This window comes from Carcharhinus amblyrhynchos, chromosome 24 (assembly GCF_965287045.1).
Source record: "Carcharhinus amblyrhynchos chromosome 24, sCarAmb.v2.hapA, whole genome shotgun sequence".
In the NCBI taxonomy this organism is placed as follows: domain Eukaryota; kingdom Metazoa; phylum Chordata; class Chondrichthyes; order Carcharhiniformes; family Carcharhinidae; genus Carcharhinus; species Carcharhinus amblyrhynchos.
The window spans coordinates 36,489,940-36,506,424 of record NC_137347.1 but is presented as its reverse complement, the minus strand read 5'-3'; the positions used below and the strand labels follow the sequence as shown (position 1 = coordinate 36,506,424).

General features: G+C 41.2%; 1 protein-coding gene across 4 annotated transcripts in view; it reads left to right on the top strand.

Moving 5' to 3' along the window:
* LOC145357993 (nuclear receptor coactivator 7) overlaps positions 1-16,485 on the top strand; it is an 85,283-nt gene that overhangs the window by 14,969 nt on the left and 53,829 nt on the right. For all 4 annotated transcript variants that reach the window (XM_080211653.1, XM_080211654.1, XM_080211655.1 and 1 more), the window contains 6 exons: positions 6,696-6,766; positions 6,850-6,957; positions 9,229-9,342; positions 11,608-11,739; positions 12,508-12,692; positions 15,701-16,461. In XM_080211653.1, the coding sequence (XP_080067779.1) occupies positions 6,696-6,766; positions 6,850-6,957; positions 9,229-9,342; positions 11,608-11,739; positions 12,508-12,692; positions 15,701-16,461 (1,371 nt within the window). The remainder of the gene's footprint in view (positions 1-6,695; positions 6,767-6,849; positions 6,958-9,228; positions 9,343-11,607; positions 11,740-12,507; positions 12,693-15,700; positions 16,462-16,485) is intronic.

The window sequence follows — 16,485 nt, the reverse complement described above, 5'->3', positions numbered from 1 at the left end:
TTCTTTAACAAGACCATGCACTAACAATTGGATATGGCCATTTGCTGGGGTGGGGATCCTATGTCCAGTCAAAGTGATGCAGGCAGCACACAATCTTCATTTTGCCTGTTTGTCTTCGTAATTGTGGCATGCATTGCCAATCATGCTGCCAACTAGCTACACACTCAGCAGGGGATCTACTGGAATCACGCGAGGCAATCACAAGCTCAAGCTTGCCTGCACTTCTACTAGGGGAGGTGCGTTCTGAACTGTTTCTGAAACTGTGTAAGCTCCTCCAACAACACAGTACTCCCATTGTTGCTGCAGCAACAAGGGAATGTCAGATGTGCCTCACCAGAAAGTTCCATGATACTGCCTTTAAATCAGTCCCTTGTGCAGCTGAACACTTAATCAGCTATGTGTATTTAAGCGAGGGAATTAACAGGACCTGTGAGGTTGAAAACGGTAGATCAACAGTTAAATTAGCATTGGACGCTGTCTGATGTCACAGTCTCTGATTGCTTCAGGATGCACGGCAATATCACCTTTCCAAACACTGTCAGCAGCAGGTCACCTCGCCAATGCTGTTCTCTCCAGGCTTAAGCACATATACAAATTTTACACCTTATGTTTTTATCTTCTAGTTATCTCTCCTAGATCCCAATTTTTATGGCAAGAATGGCTTGTGTGTTCCTGTTCACATTTTAAGCTTTCCTGCAGCATGTTGGAGAAATTGCTTGCTTGAGGGCTAACTAAATTATTGAGCTGAAAACAGTAAAAAGTACTCTTAAGGTGGCATGTTATGATTGTTTTATCTTAATGATTCCTCAGCTATAACCCCTAGCCTGATTCAAACTCAGCTAGAAAGCATAAAAAATCTTTAGATCTTTAAGAATAAAAAAAAAGAAGGGGTGGATCTGGAACCAAAAGAGAAAACGCTGCAAAATCTCAGCAGGTTTGGCAGCATCTATAACGAGAGAAGAAAGCTGACGTTTCAAGTCCAGATGACCCTTTGATTTCAGCATCCGCAGTAATTTGTTTTATCAGGTGGATCGGATGTATTTGGTGATATGAGGCTAGCATTGATGAGCAAATATCCATTTTTCATTTGTTAATAATTAACTTATTCTGGGAAGTGAAAGGCTGCTGAGTTTTCATTGACTACACTTCAGATAGCCTCAGAGGGCAACCTCAAGCCTAACGGATCCAATCACAGACAGCATTTTTTCAGTCTAGGCTGCAGCTGTTGGGCCGATTGGCTGACTGACATTAGAAGATGCACTGGCAGAGAAATGACACAGGCAGAGTGGCTGGCCAGGGAGTAGGTATATTGTCATTCAGAGAGTGGGCAAAAGGTGCCTCGCCTATGGATCCAAAGCCATTCTCTTGGAACAACACTTGAGATCTCCAAGGACGCTACTGGAGTATAAAATGCTAGTGAGCTGACAGTTTAGTAACCTGTTCCAACATTGGCCTCCAAAACCCACATGGCAGCTGTCTGAGCTTTCATGCCTACAATGTGAGCTATCAGATTAGTTCTATCAGTTTCCACGATGCAGTTTCTGTTGACATGAAAGCTGCCAAGATGGATTCTGCTGCGGTACTGATGGAGCTGACCATTGGGTTCAGGTGGGGGGAATAGCCTCCATATTCTGCATAAAATCTTGAGGTTAATTGGACCTTGACTTATATTCATAGTTTTACAGCACCCAAAAGAGTTCCAGATTCCCACCAACCACCGGTGACGAAACCTTTCCTCAAATCTCTCCAAAATCCTGCCCCATTACCTTAAATCTATGCCACCTGGTTATTGTCCCCCCTACTAAGGGGAAAAGTTTCTTCCTATCCACTCTATCTAAGTCCCTAATAATTTTGTGCATCTCAACCAGGTTCCCCCCTCTTCCTTCTCTGTTCTAAGGAGAACAACCCCCAACCTAACCAGCCTCTTTTCAAAGCTGAAACGCTCCCGCCCAGGAAACATCCTGGTGAATCTCCTCTGCACTCTTTCCTGTGCAATCACATCCTTCCTATAGTGCGATGACCAGAGTGCATACAGTACTCTAGATTGTTCTAAACTACATTTTACATAGCTCCATCATAACCTTTCCGCTCTTATATTCTGTGGCTCGGCTAATAAAGACAAGTGTCCCATATGCCTTCTTAACCACCTTATCTACCTGTCCTACTAACTTCATGGACCTATGGACGTGGGAACTAGTCCTCTGTACCTCCGAGCATGCAACTGTTCATTGTGTATTCCCTTGCCTGGTTAGTCCTCCCAAAATACATCACCTCACACTTTTTAGGGTTAAATTCCATTTGACACTGGTCTGCCCATCTGTCTAGCTTGCCTATATCATCCTGTAATCTGAGGATTTCCTCCTCATTATTTACCACATCACCAATTCTTGTGTCATATGCAAACTTACTGATCAAGCTCCCCTACATTCTCATCTAGATCATTAATGTATACTACAAACAGCAAGGGATCCAGCACCAATGGCATGGATTTTGCCTGCATCGGTACTTTCTGATGTGATAGTCTGTGCCCTTTGCCCTTCTGTGCATCCATTTGCACACTCAATTCGATTTGTAGCCTAGCAACTTCAGGAATGAAAGGGTAAAACTTTGGGGGGAAAAAATACCATTTAGATAGACCAACTAATTTATTTTTGATCTGAGTGTGTTGAGTGGAAAATTTGCCTTAGTCTGCACAAACATGAGTGCGCTCATTCAATTCAGGGAGTTGAAGTTGATTGCTGCTTGTTCAGGTGAAAACATTGAGTTGACAGTGGCAAATTACTGAGCCAAGGTTATTGCAAATCAGTGAGGCAGCTGTTGCTATAGGAAAGGATTTGGTGTCCTCAGAAGTATGAACAATTGGATAATCACCCTTAAAAAAAATTAATAGCATCCAAAATATACATGTGATTGCATTTCGTCTGTAGGATTACAGAAATAGGATGGCTTTGATATTTCTTTTGCTTTTAAAGAGACTTGGAAGGCCATGAGATTTGCATTCCACTCAGCCTACCTGTTCTTGTTGTTATGATTTGAAGTATAAGCACAGGTAGCTGTGCAGTTGTGGTCCCCTTACTTGAGGAAGGACACAAATGCATTCAAGGCGGTTCAGAGAAGGTTCATAGAGTTATAGAATCTCTACAATATAGAAGGATGCCATTCAGCCCACCGAGTCTGTACTGACCACAATCCCACCCAGGCCCTATTTCCCTAATCCCATGTATTTACCCTAGCTAATCCCCCTGACACTAGGGTCAACTTAGCATGGCCAATCCAACTAACCCGCACATAGAGTCATAGAGGTTTACAGCATGGAAACAGGCCCAACTTGTCCAGGACACCCTTTTTTTTGAAACCCCTGAGCTAATCCCAATTGCCCACATTTGGCCCATATCCCTGTATACCCATTATACCCATGTACCCCACTATCTAAATACTTTTTAAAAGATAAAATTGTAGCCGCCTCTACTACTGCCTCTGGCAGCTTGTTCCAGACACTCACCGCCCTCTGTGTGAAAAAATTGCCCCTCTGGACACTTTTGTATCTCTTCCCTCTCAGCTCAAACCTATGCCCTCTAGTTTTAGACTCCCCTACCTTTGGGAAAAGATGTTGACTATCTACCTTGGCTATGCCCCTCATTATTTTATAGCACACTATAAGATCACCCCTCAACCTCCTATGCGCCAGAGAAAAAAGCCCCAGTCTATTCAGCCTCTCCTTATAACTCAATCCATCAAGTCCCGGTAGCATCCTAGTAAATCTTTTCTGCGCTCTTTCTAGTTTAATAATATCCTTTCTATAATAGGGTAACCAGAATTGCGCACAGTATTCCAAGTATGACCTTACCAATGTCTTGTACAACTTCAACAAGACATCCCAACTCCTGTATTCAGTGTTCTGACTGATGAAACCAAGCATGCCTAATGCCTTCTTCACCACTCTGTCCACCTGTGATTCCACTTTCAAGGAGCTATGAACATGACCCCTAGATCTCTTTGTTCTGTAACTCTTCCCAATGCTCTACCAACAACTGAGTAAGTCCTGCTCTGGTTCAGTCTACCAAAATGCATCACCTCGCATTTGTCTAAATTAAGCTCCATCTTTGGACTGTGGGAGGAAACCAGAGCACACAAAGGAAACCCACGCAGACACGGGGAGAATGTGCAAACTCCACATAGATATTGACCCGAGGCCAGAATTGAACCTGTGACCCTGGTGCTGTGAGGCAACAGTGCTAACCACTGTGCCACCGTGCTGCCAGGTTTACTGGATTGATTACAGGGATAAAGGACTTGTCTTCTGAAGGGAGATTGAGCAGTTTAGGCCTATACTTGCTCAAGTTTAGAAGAATGAGAAGAGATCTAATTAAAGGATACAATATGCTAAAGGGATTGAAAGGGTAGATGTAGAACGCATGAAGTTGTAGGGCAATAGAGCACGGAACAGACACTTCGGCCCAACTGGTTCATGCCAACCATGGTGCCCTGCCAATTCGTCCCAATTCCCATATTTGGCCCATTTTCCTCTAATCCTTTCCCATTCATGTACTTATCCAAATGCTTTTTAAATGTTGCCATTGAACCTCAGCACTTTCTCTGGCAGCTCATTCCATCTACACACCATCCTCTGCATGAAAAAGGTGTTCCTCCGATCTCTTTTAAATTTTTCCATCTCATTTTAAACCTATGCCCTCTAGTTTTCAATTCCCCTATTCTGGGAATAAGACGATGGGTGTTCATTCTATCTATGCCCCTCATGATTTTATACACAGGTGTTTCCTCTTGTTGGACATTCTAGAATGAGAGATCATAGTTTTAGGCTGAGGGGTGGCAGATTTTAAACAGAAGTGAGGAGGAACTACACTCGAAGGGTCGTGAATCTGCAGAATTCTGTAGTTCGTGCAAAAGTAAATCAAATTGATCATTAAATAATTAAAAAAATTCCGAGTGTGAGCATTTCAGATGGGAAGAATTCCTTAATCAGGTATATTTTATGCTCCCTCCGTTTGCTGCTTCTTCCCCTGAAGGTGCTGATTGTTGCTAAGGTTTGAACCCAGGGGCAGTGGCTGTCAGCTGCGCAAATATACGCAACTACATACACACACCCCACACACAATATACACACAGACATACACACAACACACATGGACATGCACACATACACACCCCACATACAAACACACAGACACACACACACACCCCGCACACACACACACATACACACCCCACACACAAACACACACACAGGCACACACACACCTCACATAGACACACACGCACATTCCACGTTCAAACACACACACAGTCCACACACAGACACACACACCCCACACACACACATACACATCCCACAAACACGAACACATACATACACACACAAATGCACACACAGACACCACACAGATACAATACACACTCCACACACAGACACACACACACACACCCCCCCCAGACACACACGCCGCACGCACACACACACACATACACACACACACACACACACACACACACACACACACACACACACACACACACACACACAAACAAATTAAGGCAACGCTGCTTGCTATGGCATCTGGTTCTTCCTCACTGTACAACCTGATACCAAACACCTATTGCCTTTGCCAACAGAACCATATAGGAGAGTTTACTACTCCTTTTAAAAATTTTCCACAGCTAGTCTAAAGCTGAGGAAGCCTGGTCACAAATCGAGTTCATTGCATGGGAAGTAAACAAAGTAATGCAGGAAAGATGATTGGACCCCAAGCTCTGGAAGATCCTCACTTTCCACCTCTAATCAACACCTTAAATCCTACCTCTTTGACCAAGCTTTTGGTCATCTGACCCAGTATCTCCTCATATGGCTCGGTGTCATATTTTATTTTATAATGCTCCTGTGAAGCAACTTGAGGCGTTTCATTGTGCTAAAGACGCTATATAAATATAAGTTGTTTTTCTTGCAGACAGTCCGAATCTTAGATTTTATAAGCCTAAAGATTGTAGGAAGAAGAGCAAATTGATGGATAAGGGGTTTCACAATTCTGGAAAACAGTGAATTAACTCTAGGAATTAGTTCAATGAACGTGGTTGATGCACCGAGAAGGACGAGCCTGTAGACAGATTGCAGCTGAGCAAGAAACTGCTTCTTAATTTTCATCATTTTCACATGAAATCCATTCCTTACCAACACCAGAGGATAATTCAATTATAGTTGAAACCCATATGTAGTTACCAGTGTGAAATACTCTCCTCCAAGATCAAACCAAATCAAGCTTTAATCACAGGGGAAGATTTCAGTGCAAAATTCTGAATCCATTTATTAAGAACATGCCAGTTGCAGAAGAAATGGGGATAATGGTTTGTGAAGTTGGACAATCATTCCCAACTGATCCATGCCCATTTTACAATGTGTTGGGGTTTGGACCGGACAGTGGGGGAATTCTGCCTGAAACAGGTGAGAGCTCCAATAAAAAAAATGGAGAGAGAGAGGGGAAGGAGCATTCTGACATTTGATGGCACATGACCTACCCTATAAATCCTTTTAACATTTTAAACATCTCAATTATATCACCTCTCAAACTTCTGTGCTTGAATAAATGCAAGCCAAGTTTATTCAGATCATGTTGGACTGGCCTCCACCCCTGCAGTGAAAAGCATTTGGTGATTCATTTTTTTGTATTTTCAAAATCCCTCAGAAAACAAAAGGGAAGAGAAAACTGGTCGAAAATTAATCCAAGAGAAACCAGTCGGCTGTATAGAATACAGAGTAAGTATTCTCCAAAGATATCACTTTCTTTGCTTCTCTTTCTCACCGACAGATTGAAATACAGTGTGTGGTTTTTTTTACAGGCCGGAATGGAAGACACACTCTTCAGCATAGCCCTGAAGTTCAACAGTACGCCAAATAAACTGGTTCAACTGAACAAGCTGTATTCACAAAGTATTGTTCCTGGGCAGGTATGTGAATGGTTAATGACAAGAAGAATATCCGCATCCCAGAAAAGAACAAGAACTACTGAAAGTGCACAGTGGGTTAGATAGTGTCCAACAAATAAAATAGTTTAATGTTTCCAGTGCATTGAGATCTGTTTATAGTACTTTAATGTGAGTGCAGAAAACATCTTCTTTACTAAGTTTTCATACTACCAATAGTCTTTTACTGTCCAAACGTAGCCTTTTTCCAATTGTAACTCCAACAGACATGTAGCTTCTTCCATCAGGTGTGACGAGCAAACTGCATGGAATTAGAATTTGGATTTAAATGGTTTATTTTCCTGGCAGTAAAATCCAAATTCTGGTACATAATGATGCACACAGACACAGAACACACACCAATTAATATCATTGTAGCTACAATTAGCTGCAGAGGTAGTGGAATGCAGTACCGTAGTTAACGATTGCAGCACAGGCCATGGGCTGAATTTTCAAGAGGACAGGGCCCAGAAATTATGCGGCCAGAGATTGTGCTGGTTTCTCAATTCCATTTCCAAGGTTGACACGGTTTTGAGGCCTGGGCAAGCGATTAGGCTCATAAAGAGCCTTGTTACCCAGAGATTAAGGAGGGATTTTCCAGTCACCTTCAGAATCTCAATGTAATGGGGGATTCAGTTCAAGTTTAATCAGAGTCACTCAGTTCGCTACCTTATCACAGTTTTGATCCAGACATGAACTCCAGAAGTGAATGTGAAAGAAGAGTTAGGAGGAGCTGCCCTCAACATCATGGCAGCTTTCTATCAACAGGATGGTCACAGGATGGTCTATTGCCTGGGGACAGGCACCTAGTAACAGGCTGGGGTTCCAGAGCTCCAGTCCGGCCTACAGGCCCTTCCTACCCACCTGGCTATGGGTATAGCCAAAGGCCATCTTGTAGAGGAACTTCCTCCCCTAGAAGTAGTGGCTTGCTGCTTTTTGGTATTTTTAAATTAAGTTTTAAAAATGTGACTGAGAGGGGACATTTCTGTATTAGACCTCAGTTACTGAATTTTTTATTGTATCCAGGTGTTGCTCTGGAGCTGGAATATCTCTGATTTACCTGGCAGCTTCAAGAACCCATCTGTTGCCCATAATTAGACAGGGAGCCTGTCTCCGTGCCGATTAAGGGATGCCTTGGTCAAAATTCCAACAACTGTTTCCATGGGGACATGTTTGGGATCTGGAAACAGCCCCCACTCCTGTTTCCCATCCCAAATTGAAAATGCATCGCCATGCCAGCTTTTTAAGAGTAGGTTGGATGAGGTGCTGACAGAAATGGGAATAAAGGGTTATGGGATTGGAGTGGGTAAGCAGCTTTTGAACTACTCACATAAAGGATAAACACCAATGAGGGTGGGTTGGACCAATCTGCTTAGTTCCATTTTGTAATTTATACATAAACCTATGTTTGCAGGTGTCAGAGGATACACTAATATTGGTCTCTTCCCACAATCCCAACATCACAGAGGTCCAGTCATTTCAGTGCACGCAATATAATATTACAAACTTCTGAGTGTACTGGATACAGCAAAAGTTATGGACTCCAAAAACAATCAGTTATAACGCTGAAGACTGTACACTGCAGCTAGCTGTAACCATATTTGAGCTGTTTCTATAGAACTATGACCCTGACCTCACATGTAAATCTACCTAAATATATGGAAGATTGCCCAGTATTGAAATTGGGCTAATCTCCTCCTCTCACTTGTTAGTGATAGCAAGAGTGATCAAGTACACTCAAGTGACTCAGTAATAAGCAGTTCACTGGTACTCAGTTCAAGTTCCCTCAGAGTCACTCCGCTCCGGACTTCATCGCAGCTTTAATTCTGACATGAACTCCAGAACTGAATGTGAAAGAAGAGTTGGGAGGAACTGCCCTCAACATCTGTCGAATATGGGAACAGGATGGGTATACATTAGGACTACTGCTGATGTGGAGAATAACTGCCAACGCAGACTCATTGGAATGAGTGACTTTTTCACTTAGAATATAAAAATTACAATGCTTATGTGTTAAATTCAAAACAGAACAGGGCAGCCTACCATTTTACTTGCTCATGCTACCCTGTTACATAATGGAGTAATTTTGCAAGCATTAGCTTGATAGGTAAATGTACATTTGCCAATAGCTTGAAGTGGAAGCTGTTACACAGGGTAATGTGTGTCCATTTGCATCAGATCCAGCCCACTTAGAAAAATATGTTATCCGTAGAGCCCTAGCAATGAGTAAATTTGAATTGAGAATTTTTCCTGCAGCAATTGTACGTTCCTGATCCGGGCATTGCGTTGAGTGAAGACAGCCCCATGTCCTCAAGTCCCAGCCAGTCACAGACTCTTTCTTCATCAGATGCAGAATATGACAAACTCCTGGTAAGTACTGCCCAGTGATGGGTACACTAGCGGAGTGTCCAATTAAAGCCTCCTAACTGTCCTTTGGCCAGTTCCTTTTTAAAAAAAGTTTCACTCCTCAGTGATTTTGTTTCAAATTAGAAAGGCAACAGAAGAAGGACAAGAAAAAGGGCAACTTAACTTTAAGAAGAACAGGAATGGTGAAACTGAAACAAGAAGAATAGGATAAATTTGTATTTAGAAAGTAGATGTAGAGAACAATTAGTTCTTGAATAATGATAAGGAAACTGATGGGAGGTTTGAAAAGAACTAATGATTTTCTTACCTAGTCTTTCGAATTTGTTAGTTTAAAAGGGCCAGTGAAAATTTGCAAAAATAAATATATGAATAAAATGATGCATCAGTAATGCTTCAGAATGTTGGAGACTCTGCAGAGCTATAGTTAAATGAGGACTAACTCACAATACCCTGGTATGAGATGTTAAATCATAAAATCCCTACTGTGCAGAAGGAGGCCATTCAGCCCATCAAGTCTGCACCAACTATAATCCACTCAGGCACTCTCCCCATAACCTCATGCATTTACCCCAGTTAGTCCCCCTGACACTAAGGAGCAATTTTAATATAGCCAATCCACCTAAACCGCACATCTTTGGACTGTGGGAGAAAACCAGAGCACCCAGAGGACAGGGAGAATGTGCAAACTCCGTGCAGACATTGACCCAAGCTGGGAATTGAACCTGCATCCCTGGTGCAGTGAGGCAGCAGTGCTAACCACTGTGCCACCACACCCCTAATGTTATATTATTGAGATAGATATTATTGAGGTAGGTTTCACAACTTTTGAGGAAGAGGCTGAATTACATCTATCCCACAGAAATTGAAGAATGTTTCAGCAGAGACACAGGCCATTTGGCACCATTCTTAACTCCTACTTAGAGACTTTATCCATGGCAAATAGAAATTAAATGGAACAGAAGAAAGAATGGTGTGGAGATTTATAGATATATGTGCACAATGTATTACTTTTCATCCCGGTGACCTGGCTTTAACCATTCCACTAATTGTCTCAATGAAAAGATTGCAATGCTGTAGCAAATCCATCTGTAAATAGAATGCAGCTGTGTGCCACTTCAGTGACTGTTGTTGCATCAGGGAAAAGAAAGATTTGCCTTTTATAGCATCTTCAATAACCTTGTGTCCAAAAATGCTTTACAACCAAAGAAGGAAACGCAGCAGCATTCAAAGCAAGCTCCCACAAACAGCAACATGTGACTGACCAGGTAATCTGTTTCAGTGATTTTGTTTGGCGATAAATACTGGCCAACAAACAGGAGGGAACACCCCTGCCGTTCTAAAAAAATAGAGACTTCTAATAATCCCAGAGAGCAGATAGGACGTTGGTGCAGCATCTCATCTGAAAGAACAATGAATGGATACAAGGGCCGGATTTTCCTGCCACTACCATTACAAGTGAGGATGGAGAACTTGGCGCTCAGCCAAATCTCCGTTCACTACAGCAGAAGCACAAAATCCCCCGGTGTGAATAGCCAGAAAATTACACCCACGGAGTACAGCATTGATCATTTGCCATTCTCTCTGAAATTGACATATGGGATATTTTTCCTCAAAAGATTATTTCTATAAAGATGCAATGAAGGAATATGGTGACATGTTAAAAGACCTTTTTACACAGTGAGTGATTAGGATCTGAAATGAAACTTCCTGAGAGTGTGGTGGAGGCAGATATAAATGCAGCTTCCCAAAGGTAATTGGCGAGGCAGTTGAGGGAAGGAAATTTGCATGATGTCAGGAAAAGGGCCAGGGAGTGGGACTTGCTAAGCTCCTATTGCAGAGAACTCACTTGAACACAACAGGCTGAATGGTCTCCTCCTGTGCTGTAGCCATTCCATGACAATTGACCTCTCAAGTGTAGATGTTCATGGCCCAAAGTGATCATCTACGCATCAAACATGATTTTGTATACAAGCACACTGTAGTATTAGCAATGACAACTAAGTAACAATGTTGGCAACAAATGGGTCTTTAGCTCAGAATTTCTCTCCAAAGTATGACATGGAAATGAAAAGGAACCAGACCATAAACATTTCAGTCCCTTCACAGCAACATCCTCACTCAAATATTGAGCCCACGAGGTACCAAGTCATTAAAAAATGTGTAATGTATGATAGGAATGAATAAATTCCAAAGTTCTATTTTCTAAACATGCAGGAATATTATGTAACCAATATCAAGTATTCATAACAATCATTCTGCAATTTACAGGATGCTGATTCAGCAGAAATGTCCAGTGTAGAGTGGTGCAGCTCACAACACTCCTCATCTCCCATATGGGACGAAATACCTTTTTCTGAAAGATTCCTAAAAATCTGTTGCAAATATTTCACAGATGGAAAGGTAAAAGTGGATAACAGGTTAAACATCACAAATACAATAGCATTTTCAAAGTCACTTGTATTTTTTCTTATTCTACAGGCAGAGTAGTTTTGTTGTGTGTCCAGCACTTTTTACTGTGCTTTGTCTGACTAACTACTGGGGCTTATGAATTGAAGTAATAAAGTGCATGATCATGCACAAGAAATCTTTTTAATGCGTGGCAACTTTAGTTGGTATGTGTACCTGCAACACTTCGGCCTTAACCACACTGAAATCACACTTGACTGCAGGCACATTGCTGTAGCAGAGTAGAGGGAATTTTACTCTGCATCTGCCATACTACCTAGTCAAAAGTGCTTGATCCAGAAAGGGGGCTCAGTAAATGAAAATGTTGATCATTTTACTAGGTTGATACCCCTTAGCTGAATGTACACAAAGACTTATCTCCTTATTCCATAAGTAACCAACACAGAAATGATCATGAAATCCAGTATCTTGGATAGTGATATTAAAGTAAGATTGTGACTTAAATAAAGTCGACACTTGAATATCGATTATTTTCCTGTAAGTGAATTAAAGTGGAATTCTTTCTATGGTGAATGGAATCAAACTATTTTAATAATGAAAGTGAGTGACAACGTGCCCAGTGATTCACAGCATTTCTGCTATTCAGCTGTCAAAAATAGTTGATTTGTGCATCAGATTTTAATGGTTTGGTTCCAATTGATTAACTGGTTGCTTCGCAATAATCGCTTTTCATTGCACTTACACTTTCTGATTTGCCTGTAGGGCGTGGTAATGGGAATCCTACTTGTCACTCCAAAAAAGATCTTTTTTGACCCATACAAGTCCCAGCCTCTTGTAATTGAAAACGGTTGCGAAGATTATTTGTTTGCCTGCAACATGCAGTCACTCATTTCAGCAGTGTCTCACAAAGATGTTTCTCAAATGAAACTTCGCAGCTCTTCTCCCTTGTAAGTGATTTAAAATCAGCCTGTTTGAGCTAGAATGTTTATTCCAGATTTTCTTGATTTCAGATCATTTAAAAAGTATTGTAAATTCACAGTCTGGGTTTAATTTGCAATATTCTGTATAATACTGAATATTTCATAAATGTTAAATATGATGATACCTTTGTACAGTTTTGGGGAACCGCACTCTATAGATGTTATCCTTAAGCATTATAGATCTGTATATTAAATATCCATAAATTGAAAAAAGAACACGTAAGTTATACAGCAAAGCTTTGTAGACTTTGGATCAAATGTCTTCCCACAATGTCCAAAATTATTGCAGAAATTGTACAAGAGAGGGGGAGGATGCATGTCCATGTGTGTGTGTGTGTCTGTGTGTCTGTGCCTGAACGAAATACTGAAAGATTAATGTTTCTCCTGAATCCATACACAGTGAGGCTAAATACCTTAAGAGAAGGAAGGAAACATGAATAGAAATGACACTGTTAATATACAGCAATGTTTTACCATTTTGCTTAGTTAATATTTTGCAGCTCTTGTGTTACAGTCTTTTTAAGCATTAATAGATAGTAGGTATAGAATCCCTACAATGCAGAAGGAGGCCATTCGGCCCATCAAGTCTACATCCTCTACAATCCTACCCAGGCCCTGTCCCCATAACCCCATGCATTTACCCTGCACCTTACACTAAGGGGCAATTTAGCATGGCCAATCCACCTAACTTGCACATCTTTGGAGTGTGGGAGGAAACCAGAGCACCCGGAGGAAACCCATGTAGACACAGGGAGAACGTGCAAACTCCACACAGACAGTGACCCTGGCTGGGAATCGAACCCATGTCCCTGGCGCTGTGAGACAGCAGTGCTAACCACTGTGCCATCGTGCTGCCCATACTGTATACTTTTATAGTAGCAGTTAACTGATGAATTATTCCTTTCTCACTAGTCTTTTACTTCTTTGGTTATAACACGATGACGGTTTATTGAGGACTCCCAGATACATTGTGTTCACTTTTGAGAGGACTTACAACTGTTATCTGAAAGCCACTCGTAGTATGATTAAGTAGTTAAACTGACTTCAAGATCATTGTTGATGAATTTTATACTTTGTCGAATCCCAAGAGCATTCAGAATTATATATATTCATTCAGTGTGTCGAGTAGAAAACGCTAAAGTTCCATTTCCACAATGCATTTTTAAAATTGATTTAGGCTAGCTATCTAATCCTGGGTAGTAAACTTCAATGCTGAGATTTTAGGACATTATGTGATCAGACCCAAGCTCAACTATGAACAGCATTGTGTGGGTTTTCATTCATCTTAATAATACTTAAATCTTGGCACCCTTCAAATCAAAATTGAGGTTTGCAAACAACAAACCATTTTAATATTTATTGTGCTAATGCTATTAATGTATAGTTAGTTATCTTCAACATAGAGACTGTGCTCTTTGCAGCTTTAAACTCTCATTACTTTTAATTAAGATCAACTATATTTCATTCTGTTAACTTTGCCAGGCAACTGCAGATCAGAATTGAAAGAGGCATATTAAGCTAGAGGGAATACAGCTTGTAGAGCACCTCTAGAAATTAGGCCAAATGAACGGAGAAAAGAAGCAGACCATCGTAAAAGAGTAAGGCTTGGGAGAAAGTCAGGGAAGGTAGCAAGGAGGAACATTGAACTTGAGCAGAGTCTGACAGTGCTGGAAGTAGAATGCCAAGCTCGAGACATTGTTAAACGAAACCTATCCTTCGATCTTAAATCAGAAAGCTTTGGACAGATGGGATGGGGTAGTGGTTGTGCCACTGGGTTAGTAATACAGAGGCCCAGACTTAACACTTTGGGGACCTGGGTTCAAATCCAACCACAGCAGCTTGTGAAATTTGGGATCAGTTAATAAACATCTGTAATTATAAAGCTAATTTCAGTGAAGGTAACCATGAAACTATTAAACTGAGTTAAAACTTACCTGGTTCACTAATGTCCTTTAGGGAAAGGAAGTCCTTACCTGTTCTGGTCTGGTCTGCAAGTGACTCCAGATCCAGAACAATAGCCTCTGAAATAGCCAAGCAGTCTACTCATTTCAAGGACAGTTAGAGATGGACAAACGAATGCTTGCAATCAAGAGAAAAAGTCCAGAGAAGGTAATAAAGGTCAAGTTAGAACTAAAGATGGAAAAGCAAATCTGACTAATAAGTTAAATGAACTAAAGAATCATTGAGAGATCAGTAAAGAAAACAGAATTCATTATTAAGGCATGATAAAGAGCATTTAGTCTCACCATTCTGACTGAAATTTGGAGTAATTTTGTAATATTCCTTCTAATTATGAAATTATACTGTGAACTTTTGAAGCAGGAAGATACATAGCTGTAAGTGAGAATGACTGTGGAATTTGTTTTGGTTGCTCCAGTGAAGAGTCAACACAGACACAAAGGCCCTGGTATTTATGGGGAGACAGGAAGGGAGACCGACAACAACTGAGTAAAGCACAGAAACCACAGAGGTCTGACCAGACAGCTGGGCAGATTGAAGGCTGCAAATGGAAAATTTCTGCTACGATGCAGACAATTGATAAAATCAGAAGTCTATGGGATGAACCCATATCTCCTGCTCTTGCTGGCCCACAAGCAATGCCAGAAAAGCACTTATCTGCCACAGTTTGCAGCTTCTGTCTTCCTTTAGCTGCTAACTGTCTCGTGCTCTGGGCAATCTGGCCAGCAGCCATTAAACCAATTCTGATTGCAAAATCTAAGGCATGCAACTTGCAGAACAGGTTATTTCTCTGACTCCAAGATGCCCCCAGTATGGCCAGATGTAGGTGGCTTGCATTCCCATTTTTAGGAATGTAACCTCCTTATCCCACACATTCTGGGGAGGCATTAGCACATTCCCCTCAATGGCTCCATACGGCATCCCATTGAAAATGGTGAAAAGTTCTACCCTGCTGTGTTAAATAATGCAACTTCGTTTAACCTAAATGGAAAGTAAGCATTTTTTTTCTCCTGTAGAAGGAAAACTTCTGTTCAATCTCAAATACCACAGATGGGAAGAAATACTACCAAAACCAGCCAAAGGAAATCTCTGCAGGTTAGTACCACAGCTCCGACCAAAGATGATGCTCAATGTACAAAGAACAAAAAAACAGATTCAGTTTCTGCTGATCGAGAAGTTGAAGCTTTGACAAAACCAATCGGCACCTCCTATTCTTGTCCAGTTTCCCTTTATCAAATTGATGAGAAATTGGTCAATGAAACTGAAGATTTGTTAGACACTGTAGAGTGCTTGGACCTGAAAGAACATGGTAAAACTGAAATTAGAGAAACACTTACCTTTACAAGCAGAATAAAATGTGGAGGTGATCATTTAATATCGGAGAATAGGCAATGTTATTGTGATGGACAATCTGTAAGAGAAGAAAATTCGGCAGCAAATGCAAATTCCAATAGCAGCCGACATCCATTCCATACGTCATCTGAGGAAAACAAGCTAGAGAAACTGTCTTATTCCATGAACAATACTGACAGCAAAACAGCATCTTTTTGTGAGATAAACCTGTCAGATCAAGGATGTCCAGAATACCTGTGTACTCACACACCAGAGAACAAAGGAGAGAAACTGCTTTGCACTGAACTGTCCAGATTGAAGGCAGAAGAGGTCTGCTGTGCAATGAACAAAGCCAAAGAAGATCAATTTAGAATATATGATAAACAGGACAGCAAAACAAATGATGGATTACCTGCACTGACGCAGAAGCATGGATTGAAACAAGGTAAGGGATATTTGCTGCTGTATT